At 41.2% G+C, this 22,908-nt stretch overlaps 1 protein-coding gene across 1 annotated transcript in view; it reads right to left on the minus strand.

The window, feature by feature from the left end:
* The window catches only part of LOC122556650 (electrogenic sodium bicarbonate cotransporter 1-like), a 117,099-nt gene that overhangs the window by 60,524 nt on the left and 33,667 nt on the right, over positions 1-22,908 (minus strand). The window contains exons 10-14 of the mRNA XM_043703637.1: positions 22,265-22,398; positions 15,095-15,366; positions 14,922-14,995; positions 13,555-13,746; positions 6,693-6,806 (exon numbers count right to left, since the gene is read on the minus strand). Coding sequence (XP_043559572.1) covers positions 6,693-6,806; positions 13,555-13,746; positions 14,922-14,995; positions 15,095-15,366; positions 22,265-22,398 — 786 coding nt within the window. The remainder of the gene's footprint in view (positions 1-6,692; positions 6,807-13,554; positions 13,747-14,921; positions 14,996-15,094; positions 15,367-22,264; positions 22,399-22,908) is intronic.

Genomic DNA, 22,908 nt, shown 5'->3' on the forward strand with positions numbered 1-22,908 from the left:
TCATTTATATAAATGATTTGGATATGAGCAGAAGAGGTATAGTTAGTAAGTTTGCAGATGACACCAAAATTGGAGGTGCAGTGGACAGTGAAGAAGGTTACCTCAGATTACAACGGGATCTTGACCAGATGGCCAATGAGCTGAGAAGTGGCAAATGGAGTTTAATTCAGATAAATGTGAGGTGCTGCATTTTGGGAAAGCAAATCTTAGCAGGACTTAATGGTAAGGTCCTAGAGAGTGTTGCTGAACAAAGAGGTCTTGGAGTGCAGGTTCATAGCTCCTTGAAAGTGGAGTCGCAGGTAGATAGGATAGCGAAGCAGGCGTTTGGTATGCTTTCCTTTGTTGGTCAGAGTATTGAGTACAGGAATTGGGAAGTCATGTTGCAGCTTTACAGGACATTGGTTAGGCCACTGTTGGAATATTGCGTGCAATTCTGGTCTCCTTCCTATCGGAAGAGTGTTGTGAAACTTGAAAGGGTTCAGAAAAGATTCACAAGGGTGTTGTCAATGTTCACAACATCATTGCCTTGACTTGCTTTTTTGCTCTTTGCTCCCTCAGAGCTTAAAGGCTTCAGCCTTCTGTCCAGCCTTGCTGTTAGTACAGACACAAAGCTATGCAACTTGTCATGGCTGTCAGCAATCAGACAAGTGAGTGGATATGTTGCTGTACAGCGCTCTGCTACTTCAGTGTTACAGCTGCAGCTGACAGAGCACACACACTGCATTTACGTCAACAAAATGGCCAGGTCTCAAAGTAGTCCTCAGTCAGATCAAGGGAGACCATCTTCAGCCAGGTGTCCCAACACGGTTAGAATAAGGGCATCAATCATTATTAGCTCAAAGGCTTAGATACAAGCCAACTGCCTAGGACAGTCAGTGTGGGGGTCCATATCACCATTTGTAGGGAGTGCGCTATGATCAGTCCTGCATGCCCAGTGCAACCAGTTCAGGGGGTTGTGGGAAGTCAGGCAGAGGAGCTCTGCAGAGATTAGTCAGGGTTCTACTCAGTCAAAAGTATGGCTCTGGAAAAGCACAGCAGATCAGGCAGCATCTGAGGAGCAGGAGAGTCGATGTTTCGGGCATAAGCCCTACATCAGGAGTGTGTGTGTACGCGCACTGAGAGATAAATGGGAGGGGTGTGAGACTGGGGGAGAAGGTAGCTGGGAATGCGATAGGTGAATGAAGGTGATGGTACTAGGTTGGAGCTGAGGGTGGAGCAGACACGTGGGAAGGAAGATTGACAGGTCAGACAGGTCAAGAGTGCAGTGCTGAGTTGGAGGGTTGGATCTGGGATAAGGTGGGGGGATGGGAGATGAGGAAACTGGTAAAATCAACATTGATCCCATGTGGTTGGAGGGTCCCAAGGTGGAAGATGAGGCGTTCTTCCTCCAGGCATTGGGTGGCTAGGATTTGGCGGTGGAGGAGGCCCAGGACTTGCATGTTCTTGGCAGAGTGGGAGGGGGAGTTGAAGTGATTGGCCACAGGGTGGTAGGGTTGTTTAGTGTGTGGGTCCCAGAGATGTCCTCTGAAATGTTCTGCAGATTGGCGTCCTGCATCCCCAATGAAGAGGAGACCACATCGAGAGCAATGGACACAGTAGATGAGGTGTTGGATGTGCAGGAAGATCACTGTCAGATGTGGAAGGATACTTTGGGGCCTTGGATGGAGGTGAGTTGGGGGAGGTGTGGGCGCAGATTTTAAACCTCTTGCGGTGGCAAGGGAAGGTGTCGGGAGTTGAGGGTGGATTGGTGCAGGGGGCATGGACCTAATAAGCGAGTCGTGAAGGGAATGGGATGTGGAATGCTGATAGGGGTGAGGAGGGAAATATATCTCTGGTGGTGGGGTCTGACTGTAGGTGGTGGAAATGATGGAGGATGATCCATTGTATCTGGAGATTGGTAGGGTGGAAGGTGACCACCCTGCCAATCCTTGTTGTGGTTGGAGGGGTGGGGTTCAAGGGCGGAAGTGCGGGATGTGGAGAAGATGCGCTGGAAGGCATTGTTGACCACATGGGAGGGGAAATAGCAGTCCTTGAAGTCAGAGGCCATCTGGGATGTTTTGGAGTGAAATTGAACCTCCTGGGAGCAGATGCAGCAGAGGCAGAGGAATTGGGAGTAAGGGATAGCATTTTTATAGGAGGTGCAGTGGGAGGAGGTGTAGTCCAGGTATCTGTGGGAGTCGGTGGGTTTGAAGTAGGTGTCCGTGTTGAGTCAGTCACTGGAAACGGAAATGGAGAGATCCATAGTGCAGTGGGAGGAGGTGTAGTCCAGGTAGCTGTGGGAGTCGGTGGGTTTGAAGTAGATGTCGTGTTGAGTCAGTCACTGGAAACGGAAATGGAGAGATCCATAGTGGAGGAAAAGGTGTGGAATGGTGCCGGTGTAACTGCGGATGATGGACTGTTCCTTGTACCCGACGAAGAGGCAGGCACAGCTAGAGCCCGTTCAGGTGCCTATGGCTACCCCTTTGGTCTGAAATTGGCAATGGTGGCAGTGTAATGGGGCAGCTGGGGCAGAAATGATATCATCATTTACCGCAGTGGTGGCTGTAGCAGCCGCATGGCTAATGGTGTCTGAGTGGTCAGTCAGTCAAGGTTGACCATCCAAGTTGTCAGAGGGTGGCAGATCATGGTCAGTCTTAGGGATCAGCTCAATAAAAGTCAATGGGATTTATCAGGGGCCAATGCTGTGGTAGTAAAGTTAGTGAAGTCAATTCTGTGGACTTATGGCAGCATGCTGGGATGCAGACTGGACAGTAATTGTAAAAGGGGAAAGGGGGTGAAATGATAGTGCATTAGAGACAGGAGCTACTGCAGGGGCTGAAGAATTGTCACTGCTACGCTGACTCTGATAATTGGGAGCTCACTATTGCACCCACTGTGATTGGTATGATTAAGCTGTATGCTACACCAGGGATTGGGCGATAAGTAGCACTTCTCTAGATAGAATTCTGAGATTGATGACTTTCAGCCCTTTGTAACTTTTCATTTGAAAATATTGTGACCTGCAATCATGTTGTTGATTTCTGTCATTGCTTTTGTTTTCTCAAAATGTCATTTTTCTCCACTGTGCTTTTCTACATTTCACAGTTAAATACATGTAACTGTTTTTAGGTGTCTACCATCTTGTTTTCAAGGAAGATTTAGATAGAGTTCTTATTGCTGCAGAGTATGGTGAGAAAATGGGAACACGGTACTGAGTTGGATGATCAGCCCTGATCATATTTAATGGTGGAGACAGCTCAAAAGACTGAATGGCCTATTGCTGCTCCTATTTCTGCCACAGGGAGAATAGGAACTTATTAAGGTGGTGCTGGCAGGGTACTTAGAAAATCTCAATGCAGTGTGGCAGAGTCAACATGGTTTGTAAAAGGAAATCATGTTTGACTATTAGCATTCTTTGCAGAAGTAACCAGCAAAGTGGCTAAAGGGGAACCTGCAAACGTGACATACCTTGATTTGCAAAAAGCATTTTACAAGGTATCACACATGTTATTACATAAAATAAGAGCCCATGATGTACAGAGTAACACATTAGCATGGATACAAGATCGGTTCGCTAATAGGAAACAGAAGGTAGGTAAAAGTGGGTCATTTTTAGGTTGACACGATGTAACAATTGAAGTACCACAGGGATCAACGCTGTGACCTCTTCCACTATTAATGATTTATTTCAGTTTAAGTGAGAGCTTAGGTGTATGGTAACTAAATTTCCTGATGACATAGACATAACTGTGAAGGCAAGTTTCAGACAGTGTGTATAGAGTCTGCAAAGGAATAGATAACGTAAGTGAATGGAGTATAATGTGGGAACGTGTGAAACGTGTCCACTTGGGAAGGAAGAATAGAAAAGCAACATAATATTTAAATAAAAGAGAGACTGCAGAACTCTGAGACAAAGATGGATCTTGGTGTCTGAGTGCATGAATCATAGCAAGTCACAATGCAGGTACAACAAGGGATTAGGAAGGCAAATGGCAAGGTAAGTAGAATGTAACAGTATAAGTGGTCTGTGATATTTGTACAGGTCTTTGAAGAGACCATCACTAGGCTAATTCCTGGGATGAAAGGGTTATTTATCATGAACAGCTAAACAGGTGAGGCCTTTATTCATTATCACTTTGAAGAATGAGGGGTGAGCTAAGAGAAACATAAGATTCTGAGAGATCTCAAAAGTTTGAGAAACTTTTTTCCACTAATGGGGGAGTTTCAAATTCGGGAACATAGTTACAGAATAAGGAAACATTCATTGAAAACAGATATGAAGGAATTTATTCTTTCAGAGGAAGTGAACATCTGGAATTCTTAGTGGATTGTGGAGGTTAGATTAACGAAAGAAATTTAAAAAGTAGTTAGTTTTTTGAAATTAATCGAGGAGCTCAGGACTACGAGGAGTTGGTACAAAAGAGGAATTTAGACCTGAGATAGATTAGCCATGATCTTGTTGAATGATGAGGTTACCATGAGAGGCCAATGGCTTATTCCTGGTCTTATGTTCATGTAACTATATTAGTGCATTAAGGAGATATTTCATTGCATTAGAAGCAGTTCAGAGAAGGTTTACTTGACTGATTCCCAATAGGAGGGAGTTACCTTTGAAGGAAAGGTTGGAGAGACTATGGGTCTCTATCCATGTGCGTTTAAGAAGTAAAAGATCCTAAGAGGATTTCACAGGGTGAATGCTGAATGGACATTTGTGTGGGAAAGACTAGAATTATGGGTCACAGTTTAAAATAAAGGAGGCTTCCATTTAAGATGGAAATGAAACAATTTGTTTTCCCTCAGAAGATCCCAATTCTATGGAATGCTCTGTCCAAGAGAATGGTGGAAGACACTGAATGTCTCTAAGGTAGAGATCGATGGACATTTGGCTAACAATGGAATCAGAGAATAGGGGACAGGCAGGAAAAAGTGGAGGTTACAGTTAAATCAGCCAGAATATGATTGAATGGTGGAATAGGTTTGAGGGTCCAAATGATCTAGGAAAAAGTGAGGATTGTAGATGCTGAAGATCGGAGTTGAGAATGTGATGCTGGAAAATCACAGCAGGGCAGGCAGCATCCGAGGAGCAGGAGAATCAACGTTTCGGGCAAGAGCCCTTCATCAGGAATGACCTTCCCCTATTCAGAGTTTGCATGATTAGGAGCATGTACAGACCCCTGCCAATACATCTTTTCACCAGAAGCTTGCTTGGTACTTCGGCATCCATTCACTCATTTGTAGGATTTTAATACCATATTCAATTTTCCTTTTCTTTATCCTTCTCACTGTAAATATACACACTCTGTGTATAAAGGTTTATAGGTTTTCCTCTTTTATTTCAACTATTTCAAATATTATTAAACTGTTTCTCCACTGCCTCATACTTCAATCCCTCTGTTTATTAATCTCATGCTTTTAATTCCTTCACGAACTACAAGTTTTGCTGATTGTTAAATAACTGTGTATTTTAAAATAAATCATGAAGTATATAGTTCCATTAATGCCTTTATTGGCTAAGTGTAATGATGTCTGAGAATTACGTATGGAAAGAGGTGAATAATATCTGTCACACATGATCAAAGATCACAGAATTTTTATGGTGTAGAAAGAGGCCATTTATTCTATCGTGTCCACACTGCCTTGTTGAATAAACAACTTGCCCTGTGAATTCTCTTACCTTCTCCTTGTAATGTGTGCACTTTTCCTTTCTAGTTAGTGGTCTTAGTGGAAACTGGGCAGTGCATTTCAGTTCCTAACTGCTCACTACATGAAAGAAGGTTTTGCTTATATTACCTTGGTTTGTTTTACTTGTTACTTCAAACTTATGTTGAAAAGGGTGGTGCTAGAAAAGCACAGCTGGTCAGGCAGCATCTGAGAAGCAGAAGAGTCGATGTTTTGAGCATGAGCTTTTCACCTTCCTAATAAAACATCGACTCTCCTGCTCCTTGGATGCTGCCCGACCAGCTGTGCTTTTCCAGCACCACACTTTTCGACTCTGATCTCCAGCATCTGTAGTCCTCACTTTCTCTTACTTCAAATTTATACCCTCTCACTCATGACACTTTTACAAGTAGGAAAAATTTCGTGCTAACCTTTCTATTCAGACCCTTCATGATTTTGAATACCGCTGTCAAATCTCCTCTCAGCCATTTACTTCCTCCAAGCAAAACAGTTCTAACTTCTCCACTCTGCCTTCATGACTGAAGATCATCATCCCTGGAACCATTCTTGTGAATCTTCCCTCCACTCTCTCTAATGGCTACCCAAGCTTCTTAAAATGCACTGATCAGAACTGGATGCAATTTTTCAGCTGAAATAGAACTAATGACTAATACAAGTTCAACATAACCTCATTGCTCTTGTACTTTATTTCACTGTTAATAAAGCCCAAGATACTGTACACTTTATTAGCCACATTCTCATCCTGTCCCGTCACCTTCAATGATTTCATAAACAGATGTACACAAACATCCTATTCCTGTAAGTCCTTTAAAAGTTTTACCCTTCATATGATCTCTCCATTTTTTTTTCCAAAATGCATCACTTCATATCTCTCTGCATTGAAAATCATCTGTCCACTTATTCAATCAATTTGCTGGTGTTGACAATGTTTCCACATACTAGAAATGGTTTATGGCAAAGTAGCCTTCACTTCCAAGAAAAATCAATGCATTAATTAGACTGAGCAAACAATCTTCATATTCAGTGACACAAACCTTAAGCTCACTTGGCACAATGAGTTTTGGGGTATCCACACCAACGAGGATATCAACTCCACAGAAGATCAGTATTGACAGGATGATGGAAAAATCACTAATTAGTTTCCTGACCTAAGGAAGAAATCAGTAAGTTGTAAAACAATCATCATACAAAACAATTTAAATGGTTTCATATGCAAAAATTGGAGTGTTGAACTTTAATTGTTAAACTTGAGTCAACTATAATTATGGAATGAATTGAGAGAGCCAATCTAAATGTAATCCAGTTCTGATTATTTACAAGGACATTCCAGAACAAATGTGCTCTGACAGGTTTTACAGAATAGAATATGTCTGTCACAAGAGGCAATGGATCAGTTGGTCAATGTTGGACCCCAGCTCACAAATTCTGGCTGATTAGGCGCATGTTACTTGTTCTGATCTGTTGAGTGAAGTAATGCTAACTTCTTACTTCTGTGCACTGGAGGTACTGCTTCTTAAGCCTTTCTATCCATTAGTCATGTACATGAACAATAGCAGGCCGATTAGCCTAAACTCAGTCCTGGGTAAGAGTTTGGAGTCCATTTAGAAGGATGAGTTTTCTGAGTACTTGGAAGTGAATGCTTGAGATGGGGTAAAATAGGGTAAAGTCAGCATGGTTTCATCAAGGGAGGTCATGTCTGACAAATCTGCTAGAATTCTTTGAGGAGGTAATGAGCAGGCTAGACCAAGGAGAGCCAATGGATGTTATCTATCTGGACTTCCAGAAGGCTTGTGAGAAGATGCCATAAAGGAGGCTGTTGAGTAAGATAAGGGCCCATGGTTTTAGAGGCAAGGTTCTAGCATGGATAGAAGGTTGGCTGTCTGGCAGAAAGCAGAAATTGGGGATAAAAGGGTCTTTCTCAGGATGGCAGCTAGTGACATGCAGTGTTCTGCAAGAGTCAGTGTTGGAACCACAACATTTCACTTTATATATTAATTATCTAGATGAAGGAACTGAGGACATTCTGGCTAAGCTTGCAGATGATACAAAGCTAAGTAGAGGGACAGGTAGTATTAAGGAAGCAGGGAGAGTGCAAAAGGATTTGAACAGGTTAGGAGAGTGGGCAAAGAAGTGGCAGATGGAGTACAATGTGGGAAAGTGTGAGGTCATGCACTTTGGTAGGAAGAATAGAAGCATGGACTGTTTTCTAAATGGAGAGAAAATGCAGAAGTCCGAAGTGTAAAGAGACTTGGAAATTCTAGTCCAGGATTCTCTTAAGGTAAACCTGCAGGTTGAGTCAGTAGTTAAGAAAGCAAATTCAATGATAGCATTTATTTTGAGAGGACGTTAATATGAAAACAGGGATGTACTTCTGAGGCTTTATAAGGCTTTGGTCAGACCATATTTAGAGTACTGTGCACAGCTTTGGGCCCCATATCTCAGGAAGGATGTATTGGCCCTCGAGCGCGTTCAGGGGAGGTTCACAAGAATCGTCCCAGGAATGAAAAGCTTAACATATGAGGAACCTTTGAAAACTCTGGACCTATACTCAATGGAGTTTTGAAGGATGAGGGGGGATGTGATTGAAACTTACGGAATACTGAATGGCCTGGACAGAGTGGATATTGGGAAGATGTTTCCATTGATAGCAGAGACTAGGACCCAAGGGCACAGCCTTAGAGTAAAGGGAAAACCATTTATAATGGAGATAAAGAGAAACTTGTTTAGCCAGAGCGTGGTGAATCTAAGGAATTCACTGCCACCAAAGGCTGTGGAGGCCAGGTCATTGAGTATATTTAAGACAGAGATAGATAGGTTTTTGATTGTCAAGGGGATCATGGGTACAGGGAGAAAGCGGGAGAATGGAGTTGAGAAACCTATCGGCCATGATTGAATGGTGGTGCAGAGTCAATGGGCTGAATGGCCTAATTTCTGTTCCTATGTGTTATGTCTTATAGCATTCCTGAGCTTTAATGTGCTACCAATCAGTCTCAGATTGGCTAGGTAGCCAGCTCAATTTATGATTGGTTTCTTAAAGGTGATAGTCATCTTACTGATATCACTTCCAAACATCCCCTGACTGGTTCCCAAAGGTGTCAGTCATTTTTTGAATGAATTATTTCATTACAGCTTTTCCTTGTTAGGGTATTATCTGTACGGCTCCTCACTGAAAATGAAAATTCACTATGAAAGTGCTTTGTGTATGCTTAGAGGATATATAGTCGAATTGATACTGCTAAATGTTCAAAGCCAACCAATTCTTTTTAGATAAAAATAACTCTTTGTTTATGTACTACTTCACAGTAATTGCTGCTGACTGCAACAAGCTAACTTACAAGACATCTTTTTAAAAATTTCCTAAGATGTAGGGGTCATATTAACAAGCATTAAACCTTAAAATCACACTATATCTAAGTCAAGATTGACTTAAGAAATCAATATGTAGCATTAGAACTTATATTTCATACATTTACATTGAAATTAAAGGCCTGTCTCTTACATTGGATGCTTTAAGGAGAAAGTTACAACTTTAAGTTAAAATAACTAAACCAATTTCAAACAAAAGCTGTTTCACTTCAAAGCATCGTCACGAACATTTATTCTGTCACAAACATCTGTCTTTTTTATTTTGTTTGTTTACTTGTTTATTTTGAACTGAGGCGATGTGACACGTTTCACTAGAATAGGTAACGTCACCATAGTCCCAGATGCCTATATGGTTGCTCTCTAATACATATGCAAGTTACAGAAAAAGGCCATATCATATTGCACTGACCATAGCTCAACAAAATATAAAATCTAATGTCTGCTTGCTTGCACATACCAAATTATAACTAATTATTGAATAATAATCTTAATCCTACATTTGGACTAGCTAATTCCAATGTAATAAAACAAACGTAAAGCAAGCATAAACTGCAATTAAAGCAGCAGTACCCATTTTTAAATGGACACTTGCATGACTGAATTTGTGAACATGTTATGATTAATGATAACTAAGAATATCTATGGACAAGGATATTTAATTTCAAAACTGATAAAAAAACAGATTTAAAAATAATACCAAGAAGTTCATCTTGATGTAAGCAGTGTTTAGAAGCAAACAGGAGTAGAAGCAAAACGTTTGGAATTATTTAAGAGATAGTTTGATGCCCTAATGGGAAGTCAAGTCTTTTTTTCCTGAAAGGATGAGCTCATGTAGTTTGAATGCCCTCTCAATCCCATGTTCATCTTGTGATCTTTCCAATCTGAGACAAAAGTGCTAACTATTTTCAGCATGGGAACTGAACAGTCATGCTTTGTCCTAAGTTTGAGGGTAATTTAACCCAATTTGTTGCTAGAATTGACTCTGCATGATTATTTCAAACTGATGTCTCTGTCAAACCACAACAAAGCTAAGTTGCACTCATGAAATAATTTCAATGCCTTTTCAGGGGAAACATAAAATACGGCCAAATATTATGATAATACAAATCTCTACAATGTATCTGCCGGTACATTGCTGAGGTACAAAAATAGTCTTTCACCTCCTTTTATTTTCTTGGACCAGTCACAAGTTTAGTTCTTCTTTCAGTAACATCTTAACTTCATGCCAAAGCTAACCAGAGATAATAGCATCACAGAAGAGGGGAGTGCCATCATCAGAAGGCAAATCTGGCATGCAATGAGTTCAGAGCAATTTTATTCTGATCTGACAATCACACACACTAGTTTACGATAGTTGATGAATACTGATCAGAAATGGGAACATTGGGTGACTTTCCCCTCTTCTCACTGGACTCCTAGGGATGTTTGGCACTTCTCACACTATCAACCTCCTGCAAAGGTGGGTTGCCAATTTAGATTCACCAAAACCTAAACATTTAAATTTAACAACATGCCAGCAATATGATGATTTATTTATTGTCACAATGATTTATTTATTGTCACTTGCATTTTACAGTGAATAATATAGTAAAATACAATGAAAAATTTCAACAGTTGCCGCAATCTGGCACCATTTTGAATAGTCTAAGACTAAAAGGGATAAAAGACATAACTAAAAGAAATTGCTGAGCCCTGAGAGAGCTCACCATCACCTACGCCATCACCCCTCCTCCACAGCCTTGCCACCATCTGTGCTGGTCCCACCAACATAGGAGTTGCCACTCTTCAGGCGCCATCTCTTCACCACTGGGCCCACCTAATCGCCAATGGCAGGTCCCATGCTGAACCCACATTTGCTCCACACCCAACAGCCTGCAAGCAGCCCTGCAACTCTGCTGCCAACTTGAATATACATTGAACATATGAATTTGACTTAGTTTCCAATGTCACTAAGATTATTCACAAGTCTTGGTCATCCAGACCAGGAAGGTGTGATTGCAAAATTCACTGATAACACAAAGATAGGTAGGAAAATAAATTATGAAGTGAACATAAGGAGGCTACAAAGAGATATAGATAGTTTAACTAAATGGGCAAAGATGTGGAAATAGATTATAATGTGGAAAAATGTGAAATTGTCCTATTGGAAGAAAGAATTTTAAAAAAAGAATTTTATCAAATGGTGAGAAATTGCAGCGCTTTGACTTGCAGAGGGTTACGGGTGTCTTTGTGCTTAAGTTGCAACATATTAGTATGCAGATAATTATGAAAGCTTATAAAATATTAACATTTATCATGAGTGGGTTGATTATATAAGTATGTGATTATACCTCAATTATACAGGAACTCCCAAGATCTCATCTGGAATACTGTATCTAGTATGTGTTACCTTATTTATTGAAGGATATAAATCCATCAGAGACAGTTCAGAGATGAGGTGAAATGTTTTGCCTCAGAAAATAATAAGGCTTTGGAATTCTTCCTTAAAAAGGTAGAGGTAGATAGTTTATTTTTAGTAATGGGCTGAAAGCTTATTAGGGATATGAGGAATGTGGATTGAAGGTTACCACTGGATCAGCAGTGATCATATTGAATGGTGGAACAGGCTTGATGAATTGGATGGCCTACAACTGGTCCTAGTTCACACGTTTACATGTAAGCTTTCATCACTAGCTAACTAGGCTTCTGTATTAAGCTCTACCTTTAATTACAGATGGATTTGGGGATGCCAAACCCTAAAGGAAAATCATCCTCAACCTGCCAACCAGATACATGGTCATTTTTATAATGTATAACAAGATGTACAAGTCTCTTGCCTTAAAGAACCTGGAGACTTCATTATAATATTTAAATCAGGCTTAGACAGTCTAATGATGAGTCTGATTTAAAAGTGCTTTCAACCAGGTTCCTGAGAGTTTGAGGAATCAGGCAGCAAAATAAACTGTTCTGAGAAGGTGCTTTTTACAGCACTCCATGTATTCAGAAGGAGCAGAAATGCTCCCTCCAAACCATTGGAGCAGCCTTTCGCATCACATCCACCAATCAGAACTGCTCTGCTATAGCTACAGACCTCCAGTTCACCATTCCTACCCTGATCTGTAACCTATCCTGTAAATTGATACAATCTGCCCCACCTCCCACCATAACGTCATCTGTCCCACCTCCAACCATGATCTAAAGCCTGCCCTAGAATTCGTGAGATCTCTTTCCAAGAGGGCATGCTGTGGCTTCTTGCCCAGAGTTTTCCCATCCAACAGCTGGTCAGCCTATCAATCAGTCTGACGGCTGGGCAAAAAATAGAAACAAGGTTAGAGGTTGTGTCTTCTCATTCACCAAGGACACCTGTCCCAGGTGTAATCTCTTACGTTACTAAGCAAGCCTGCACCCAACCTGTAAATATCAGTACACTGATCATATGCAGTGCTGCAATTACAATCAAAGGAACATATCCAGTGTTCCTACTCCAGGTCACCCTACAGTGACCCCTGCTGGGTGTATAAAAAAAGGACAGGAGAAACTATTTTATACAGAGTATTTAGAGGCTATGGTGTTCACTTCCAGGTATTGAGACATATGCTGTGTGAGGAATTTTATTCCACCATTGCCTGATAGAAATTGGAGAGCACTGGAGAGAATGGTAGCAGGTAAGATGAATCCAGGACTCACCTCTTCTGATTCAGTCACCTTCCCATTGGTAAGCTTTTAAAATTTTACCTGAATTTATTTTAAAATGTTAACTGATAGATTGTAAAGTTTTATATGAGGATTCCTTATATATCAAGAGGTGGAGTGTTTCCCCCTCTTCTTCCTGATCATCTGAAGGAATGCCCCCTCCAGTGACCACCACAAGTAAATCTCATTCTGTTGCTGCCAAATTCCCTTTCTTGCTTGCAGGTCAGATTTTGGATCTGGCTGAGTTGAGGCAGAACACTGGAAACTTTTATGTAAATGAAGATCAGCCAGGTCCACATGTGTTCCGACTCCCTGGGGACACCCCTGATAACTTCAAGCAATGGCAGACATGGTACCCCGTCTGCCTCCTCCCCTCGATTATGTTTAAACCAAGACCAATAAGTTTTGTTTTCTGTCTGCCAACTGATTGCCGTTGATGAAACATAAACTCTGCTATCCACAACCTTTCAGTTTTCATTGCTAATATTAGCTTTGTGACAGTTAAGTGACTGGTGTTTTGGTATTTTTAGTTTTCAGAGCTGCCTAGAGGCATGTTGCTTTCAACAACATCTAGAATGCGTGTTCTCGACAGTGGCTCTTAAAGCAGCTTTTTAAGCAGCTCCAATTGATCATTCATTGGGCAACTGGCTCTCACTTTATCTCAAATAACCGAAGTTGAGATATAATTTTCAATTATTTGATAATATTACATTTTACAAAGCTCAATAACGTTGACTCATTGTAAACTGGTTCTCAACAAGGCTTATTTAGAAATTAAACGGGGTTATAAACTAAACTTGTGATTACTTGCTGTTATGAGAAAGCAACTATAAAAATTTTTTAAAATATTATGCTTACCGCAAATGGGAAGTATCTGCTTGTTTTAAAGTTCTTCAGCGACATGGAACAAACAAATGTACCAAAGAAAAGAATAAAGGAAATGAGTGTGATGTCTGGAATATAATCACAGGTTTTGCCCACAAGCTGTCCTCCGTACTTCAAACAGTCTTGCTTTGTGAGTGAAGGCCAATTGACAGACTCTATATTGGGCTGAAATAAAACACACAGTCAAGTAAGATTATTATAATTTCTTACAGATATTTAAGAAATATACAATCATGCGCAAGTCATAAAGATAGAGATCTTAGTTTCAAAAAATCCTGTATTGCATAATTGCATATAAAAATCAGGCGAAATTGCACATGATATATTTCTACCGAAAAGAAGCAAAACATTATGCTGAACTGGTCATGTGACTAATCTCTCAAAAACACCACAACTGGAATCCTGCTGAAGGCTCAATAAGTAAATGCAGCCTCCAGTGGAACACAAACAGATAGATTTGATTTGGGGTCTGTACTGATCTCAACAGAAACTGGTTTGTAGCTACTTTAGTGATTCTGGAAGTGTTTTCAATACCATTGGGTTAATGGAGGAAAGTCAATTTTCTGATTTTTGTTCAGTAATATCCAAGGGACATGTGCATGTATTGACATCTGGTCAGAACAGCTTCTGACCCAGATATGTAGCTACATTTTGGTGAAGAGCCAGGGCAAATAAACCCAACTGGCAAATCTTACCACTCAGGCTCCATTCCTGCAGACTGCTACTTTAACTGGACTCTGTTGTCAGTGTCAGCCTGGTTAGTTAAGAAAATCAGATGTCTACGACATAATTAACACTCAATCGACATTTTAATTACTTAGTAACTTGGACTCATATTGCAACTGCCCCATTTCTCTTGGGAGAGGTGCATGAGCTTAAACACTATGTCACACAGGGTGTGGAAGACAAGAGTTCTTTTAAACCCCACCTAAAACATCTGCTCTTCAGGCCTCTTCCTTTTAGTTTTTAAAGAGATCATGACAAAACTTCCATTACAACTTAACTGAGTGCAATCACTAGTCTAGCAACTCTTTGTTTAGTTTTCAGCAAACTCTTTATACCCATGTTTTGCAAGTAACTGGCCAGCAAGATGTAAATGAGGTCACAGTGAAAATCGCACAGATTTCCAGTGGATACTGTCCAGAAGTGAGCATTGATTTCACACTCGCTCACTGAAACTGGCCTTCAAGACTGTCTCCATGGCAACCTAGGCTCATGTGAAACCAAGACCTTGGAAGGGCTGCTGTGCATTTACCAACATCTTCATGAAAATAAAGGAGAAAGTTTAAATAAGAGTTAATTTCAGAACATGACAACATTTACTTAAAGCCAAAACTTACAGTTGTATTATAGGTGGCAGTGCTGAGTTTAAAGTGTGTCTCAGTTGTTTCGTTAAACAGACTTGAAACATTTTCTAAAAGAAAGAAATGAATTTGATGAATTCTCTAAATCTTCTTCCAATAGTTTGTCTAAAATTGTGGAATCAAAGATTTCTCTAGCAGGAGAATCTTACCTGTTTCAAAAGGAAGACATAAGCAATGATCGAGAGTAACGTGGTCAATGTTAAAATCAGAATTGATTGGAAAATTCTTAGCCAGGTTAAACATTTTCTGAAAAGCATCATGGATGAAAATGCAGCTGATCAGTGTGCAAAAGCCTTCCTCAGTGAAACGTGTAAAATATTGAATTAGGTAGCTGGCATCTGTGGCGACCAGAACGAGACAAAAGAATGCTGTCCATATTCCAATCCAAAGACGGAATTCCAAATAGTCAAGTTGATAGTCACTGTGAATTTATATTTAGAGAATAAAGAATGAATACTGATTGCGCATTAGATAAAAAGTGAAATTTTTCCATCATTATAACTTTAGACAGCTCTAATTACAGTTGATCAGCTTTGAAGTTTATAGAAATTAATGTAAAGTCACTAGATAAATACACGTATAAAGATACAAACTATACACCAGAATTTACACAACTGATAGTGAAATCACTCTAAGTGTTTTGAATTATGAATGTATTTAAATTTCACCTGACTTTTTATCCCAAGATACAGTTCAAGAACAAACTACATTTCCAATTATTGTACAGGGTCTTTCTAGACAACATGGAAAGTGAAACTACATAGAACTTCTGTATGATTCTTTTATGGGGTGTAGACATCGTTAGCAAGGCCAGCATTAGTTCTCATTCTGAAGAACCATTGAACTGAATGGTTTTCTAGGCCATTTCAGATAGCAGTTAATGAGCAGCTACTATAGCGTAGGCGTTATCTCCAGCAAGGTATTAATACCAAATGCAGCTATACTTAGGTTACCTCCTGTAACACAAGAACTAAACATGGGTAACATGGTATTGAAAGAGTCAACAGATATTCATTACAGCTCCTGATATTTACTAATGTTACAGTCACGGCACTTCTGGTCTAATATTAAACTGTTTGATCTCAAAGAATAACATGCTTTCACAAAGTATCATGCCTCAAGTGACCCAAGTTAAGATGGAGTATGAGACCTTAATACTGTGAGATGACATGCAATGATACAATTTTAATATGATAATGCCATGAACCTGTCTCTTAAAACGTATACTACGTACTAGTTGGGAGACATAGTACAACAGTTGAGTGCCACTCATATTACTGTGGGTCTGGAGTCACATGTTGGCCAGACCAGGCAAGGATGACAGATTTTCTTCCCCAAAGGAAAACACAGATGAGTGTTTATAACAATTAAAGTTGTCATAGTCACCATTACTAAAACTAACAATATTCCAAATTTTTAAAAACAATTGAATTTAATTCCACCAATTACTATGATGGGATTTGACCCCATATCCCCAATTTATATTGTTCTTTGGTACCTCTCCTGCAAACCCTTTATACACATTTTATTCAGGGAAGTGGCCAGCAGGATGTAAATTAAGTCAGCAGTGAAAGTCACAAAGGCTCCAATCTTCAGAAGAGCTCTGAAGAAGAGTCATATTGAATTCAAAATTTTCATTCAGTTTCTGTATCCACAGATGCTGCCAGTTCTGCTGAGTTTATCCAGAGTTGTCTGCTTTTAATTCAGATTTTCAGCATCTGCGGTGCTTTATTTTTATTACCACAGTGTTAACCTGGATCACTGGATTACCAATCCAGTGATATTACCATTTCATCACCATCCCTCAGGTAAAATATCTGTGCTGAGCTAGCAGATTGCAACTGGGGAGATAGAATTGGCAACAGCATGCCCAGGTTAGGGAGCAATCAGATAAGGTTATAAAATTATGGCTATATTGCCTGCTTCAAAGTGCACTTAAGTGAAAAAATGCCCTAACAACACTGAAAGTAAACCAACATACCCTGCTTTACATGAGACCATAACGAAAGCATCAATGGAGTGTCATTCAAAAAAGTTGCACCTCATAATCCCTCACCACTTTTTTCATCTATTTTGAAAAAAGGTGGAATGTATATAATGGGTAACTGATTTACCACTGGCTATCTTATGATCTCACCAATATCTGTCTGACTCTTCAATACTGCAGTATCTACATCCAGTTTCTTGGAAAGCCAAACAGCCAGGCAGCTCAGATACAAACCCTTCAGTCCAATCAATCCTTGCCAAACATAGTCCCAAACTAAACAAGTCCCACCTGCCTGCTCCTGGCCCATATCTCTCCAAATCTTTCCTTTTCATGTACTTAGCCAATTGTCCACATCCACCATTTCCTCAGGAAGTTCATTCCTTCATTCCACACGCTCTGTGTAAAACAGTTACGCCTCATGTCTTTTTTAAATCTCTCTCCTCTCACTTCTAAATGTGCCCCCATCTTGAAATCACCCATCCTTGGGAAAAGATACCTCCCATTAACTCTATCCATACCCCGCATTATTTTTTAAACTTCTGTAACAACATCCTAAACTCCAGTTGAAAAAAGTCCCAGCCTATCCAGCCTTTCTTTATAACTCAAACCTACTCTATCCATACCCCGCAATTATTTTTAAACTTCTGTAACAACATCCTAAACTCCAGTTGAGAAAAGTCCCAGCCTATCCAGCCTTTCTTTATAACTCAAACCTTCCATATCTGGCAACATCCTTCTGAGCCCTCTCCAGCTCAATAATATCCTTCCTATGACTGGGTGACCAGAACTGGACACAGTCGTCCAGAAGATGCCTTACCAATGTCCTGTACAACCTCAACATGACTTCCCAGCTCCTATACTCAAAGGTCTGAGCAATGATGGCAAGCGTGCCAAATGCCTTTTTAACCACCCTGTCTATATGTGACACAAACTTCAAAGAATTATGTATCTGCATCCTTAGGTCCCTCTGTTCTACAACACTACCCAAGGCCCTACCATTCATTGGAAAAGCCCTACCCTTGTTTGTTATATCAAAATGCAATAGCTCCTATTTATCCAGATTGAACTCCATCTGCTATATTTAGCCCATTGACCTATTTGATCAAGATTCCTTTGTAATCTTAGAAAACCTTCTTCACTGTCTACCGTGCCCCCAACTTTATTGTCATCCACAAACTTACTATGTCTTCTTTATTCTCATCCAAATGTTGCAGGAAATAACATAAGTAATGCCAAATGAGGAAAAACATACTAATGGAGGTAATCTGACAACAACCAATATAACTAGGAGAAAGTGAGGACTGTGGATGCTAGAGATTAGAGTCGAGAGTGTGGTGCTAGAAAAGCACAGCAGGTCAGGCAGCATCCAAGGAGCAGGAGAATCAACATTTCAGGCAAAAGTCCTTCAACAGGAATGAGGCTTGTGAGCCAGGGGGCTGAGAGATAAGTGACATGGAGGTGGGGTGGGGGGAAGGTAGCTGAGGGTGCGAAAGGTAAATTAAGGTTGGGGATAATGGTAATAGTATGGAGAGGAGGGTGGCGGGGATAAGAGGTAGGGGCAGGTCATGAGTTGGAAGGTTGGATCTGGGATAAGGTGGGGAAGGGGAAATGAGGAAACTGGTGAAATCCACTTCAATCCCATGTGGTTGGAGGGTCCCATGGCAGAAGATGAGGCGTTCTTCCTCAAGGCATCAGATGGTTAGGTTCGGCGATGGAAGACGCCCAGCACCTGTGTGTTCTTGGCAGAGCAGGAGGGGGAGTTAAAGTGTGCTGGGGTTGGTTCGGGCATGTGTCCTGGAGATGTTCTCTGAAGTGTTCTGCAAGTAGGTGTCCTGTCTCCCCAATGTCGAGAAGACGGCATCGGGAGCAACAGATACAGTATATGACATGTGTGGAAGTGCAGGTATATCTCTGATGGTTGTGGAAGATTTCTTTGGAGTCATGGACAGAGGTGAGAGGGGAAAAGTGGGCGCAGGTTTTGCAATTCTTGCTGTGGCATGGGAAGGTGCCGGGAGGGGGTGGGTGGGTTGTTGGCAGCATGGACCTGACAAGAGAGTCTTGGAGGGAATGGTCTTTATGGAAAGCAGATAGCAGTGGGGAGGGAAATATATCTCTAGTGGTGGAGTCCATTTGTAGGTGTGGAAATAGCAGAGGATGATGTGATGTGTCTGGAGGTTGGTGGGGTGAAAGGTGAGGACTAGGGGTTTCTGTCCTTGTTGCGGTTGGGGAGATGGGGTTCGAGGGCGGAGGTGCAGCAAGTGGATGAGATGTGATGGAGGGCATCATTGACCAAGTGGGAGGGGAAATTGCAGCCTTTGAAGAAGGACGCCATCTGGTGTGTTCTGCGGTGGAACTAGTCCTTCTGGGAGCAGATGTGGCAGAGGCGGAGGAATTGGGAATAAGGTGATAGCATTTTTACAGGAGGCAGAGTGGGAGAAGGTGTAATCAAGGTAGTTGTGTGAGTTGGTGGGTTTGTAGAAGATTTCCGTGTTGATTCGGTCACTGTTGATGGAGATGAAGAGGTCCAGGAAGGGGAGGGAGGTGTCCGAGATGGTCCAGGTGAAATTAAGTTCGGGTGGAATGTGTTGGTGAAGTTGAAGTGTTCAACCTCCTCGTGGGAGCGCGAGGCGGCGCCGATACAGTTATCAATGTAGCAGTGGAAAAGGTGGGGAATGGTGCCGGTGTAACTACAGAAGATGGACTGTTCCATGTAACTGATAAAGAGACAGGCATAGCAGGGGCCCATGGATACCCCTTGGTCTGGAGGAAGTGGGAGGATTCAAAGGAGAAATGGTAGAGGGTGAGGACCAGCTTCAGCCAAATTAATGAGAGTGTCGGCGGAAGGCTATTGGTGGGGACCCTGGGAAAGGAAGAAACAGAAGGCTTGGAGACCTTGGTCATGGCGGACAGAGGTTCATAGGGACTGGATGTCCATGGCGAAGATGAGGCATTGGGGACCGGGGAAACAAAAGTGATGGAGGTGGTGTCCCTAACGTATGTGAGGAGTTCCTGGACCGGGGGGATAAGACAGCATCAAGGTATGTGGAGATGAGTTCAGTGGGGCAGGAGCAGGCTGAGACGATAGGTCGGCCAGGGCAGTCAGGTTTGTGAATCTTTGGTAGGAGGTAGAACCATGCGGTGCGGGGTTCCCTGACTATGAGGTTGGATGCTGTGGGTGGGAGATCCCCTGAGTTGATGAGTTGTGTATGGTCTGGAAGATGATGGTTTGGTGATGGGAGTTGAGGTCATTGTAAAGGGGGCAGTAAGAGGAGGTGCCCGTGAGTTGGTGCGTGGCTTCAGCAGTGTAGAGGTCAGTGCACCAAACTACCAGTGTGCCCCCCCTCCCCTTGTCCACTGATTTGATGGTGAGGTTGGGGTTGGAGTGGAGGGCTGCACGTTGCGAGGGTTCCCAAGTATTGAGGGGGGTATTGACTCGGGAACACTTTCGAATACAACTAGCCAATTTTAGGAACATGATTACAAAATATGTTTTACATTAAAAGGGAGAAAACGGCCAAATTGAAAGCAAGAGAATTATAAAGATTTTAAATATTAACAAGATGGAGTTTTGAAACATTCTTTAAAAGATCACAGTTTGTCACTTTTCTTTTGTAAGGAAGAATTAAGGAAAATTAAGTTTTCTAATATTCTTTATCAATTCTGAACAGATGTTTGTTTCTTGTAGAGTTGGGAAAACATCAACTAATGGGTGCAACCGCTCAAAAGAAAAATAATTCATATAAAAAGGATTCCTCTGTATTTTGAAAGACCTTAAAGAACTACAGTGTCCCAGTGGCTCAACTGTTTCAAGCAAAGCATAACCAAACCTTACTGATCAAAAAGATCTCATGTTTGATTTCCAAGATAGGATTTTAATTTTGAGTCAGGTTACAAACATTGGCAAAAAATGGAGGCACCGATCTGCAAACTGACAGGAATAGTAATTGGGTATCAACCTTTATTGAATTGATTAGTTAGCAGCTTGAAGACAATAGGAAATACCTTCAAGAGGAAGATAAATCAATGGAGATATTTCCCTCTTGCCCATTGCTGGGGACCTCCTGACAGGGATTCTCCTGTACTTGAGATTGCCTCCTCAGAGAACCCAGTCCAGATTCTTGCAGAGTCAGCCTCATCTGGTGTCAATTATATATGGGTTTTTTTTAAGATTAGATTCCCTACAGTGTGGAAACAGGCCCTTCGGCCCAACAAGTCCACACCAACCCTTCAAAGAATAACCCACCCAGACCCATTTTCCTCTAACTAATGCACCTAACACTGTGGGCAATTTAGCATGGCCAATTCACCTGGCATGCACATCTTTGGACTGTCAGAGGAAACCGGAGCACCTGGAGGAAACGCAGACACAGGGAGAACGTGCAAACTCCACACAGACAGTCGCCTGAGGCTGGAATCGAATCTGGGATCCTAGTGCTGTGAGGCAACAGTGCTAACCACTGAGCCATCATGCCACTGGTGGGGCTGAATTCAGGGATATCCATTAGAATTCCAAATGACAGCTGTTTTTACCAGCATGGAATAAGCAATCTCACGACCCAACTTGGCTACCTCCATTTCTGAGTTATGCAACTCATAGCCCCTGCAACTTTCATTTGGGTATATTGGAGTAGCTTTTGGGTGGGTCATAGTTCACTTGTTCCCCTTTCATGATCTCTGTGCTTCCCAGGCCATCACCATTCTCATCTATTCCCATGAACTGTGCAGAGAACAGTGACCTATTTAGTAAATAATGGCAAGTTTTGAGATGCTGAGAAAAAGACACCCATTCAGAAATCTGCTTTATATAACCCTATAAAAATATGAATCAGACAGGATCAGTAATAGAAGCTTTAACAACTTTGCACATCTGAGTCATAGCTAAAATTAACACTATTACAAAGCTTCACAGGAAGAAGAACATTTTATAACCATATAAGATTGTCAATCAAGCAAGCAAACATTCCATTTCAACTTGTCCAATAGAACCCAGCTGAAGTATGCAGTTCGAGGTTTTAGAGATCAACATTTAATATAAACTGCTCTGGGAATGTATCAGAATGTATTTGATTCTCATCTTGGGCTTATTTGTCTGTTTTTTCATATGTTTCATATAAGAGAGACCATTCTGCCACAGCTTCTATAACAACTTCAATCTCTTACTTCAGCTAAAGAGCTAATATTCCCAGTCAAATGTGACAATTGATTATTTGCAGTCATTAATATGGCATTTTCAGATTTAGGACTAGGAAACCAGTTGGCATTTCACAAAAAAATTCGCCAGAATCAAACTTTACGCCAAAACTTAAGTAACATCCAACCACAATTACTGTACCTGCTAATATTGTAGAGGAGTCGCTCAAATACCAACACAGGGCCAGTGCTGCCAAGAACTGTTAATGGTTGGCCAGCAAAGAGACAAAATACTGTTCCAGCAATTGCAGTTCCAAGGAAGCTTTCTAGGACTCCCTAGAATACATACACACAGACAACAAGTGCTGATTATAATATGTTTTTTTTTGGTCTACAACAACACAGTAGAAGAAGATTAGCAAGAAATAAAGAAGCAAAAAACTAGAAGAGAAACTAAGTGGAGAACAAAGAAACTGAAAAGCAGAAAATGACAAGAAAAGGAATACAAGTATAAATGGTAAATTATTAAAATTGTAATATAAAACAGAGCTTAAAATATTCACATATGTACAGCACATGAACAGGGATAAAAATAGCAAGTAGAAAGCAGTGTAAGTGTTTTGCCTTTTGATTAGTCAAGCTTCATGGACTTCAGTAAGGCATTCAACAAGATTCCTCATGGGAGACTGGCTAGCAAGGTTAGATCTCATGGAATATTGGGAGAACTAACCATTTGGATCCAGAAATGGCTCGAAGGTAGAAGACAGAAGGTGGTGGTGGAGGGTTGTTTTTCAGACTGGAGGCCTGTGACCCTGTGTGCCACAAGGATCGATGCTGGGTCCACGA

The sequence above is a fragment of the Chiloscyllium plagiosum genome, chromosome 14 (assembly GCF_004010195.1).
Source record: "Chiloscyllium plagiosum isolate BGI_BamShark_2017 chromosome 14, ASM401019v2, whole genome shotgun sequence".
Classification (NCBI taxonomy): Eukaryota; Metazoa; Chordata; class Chondrichthyes; order Orectolobiformes; family Hemiscylliidae; genus Chiloscyllium; species Chiloscyllium plagiosum.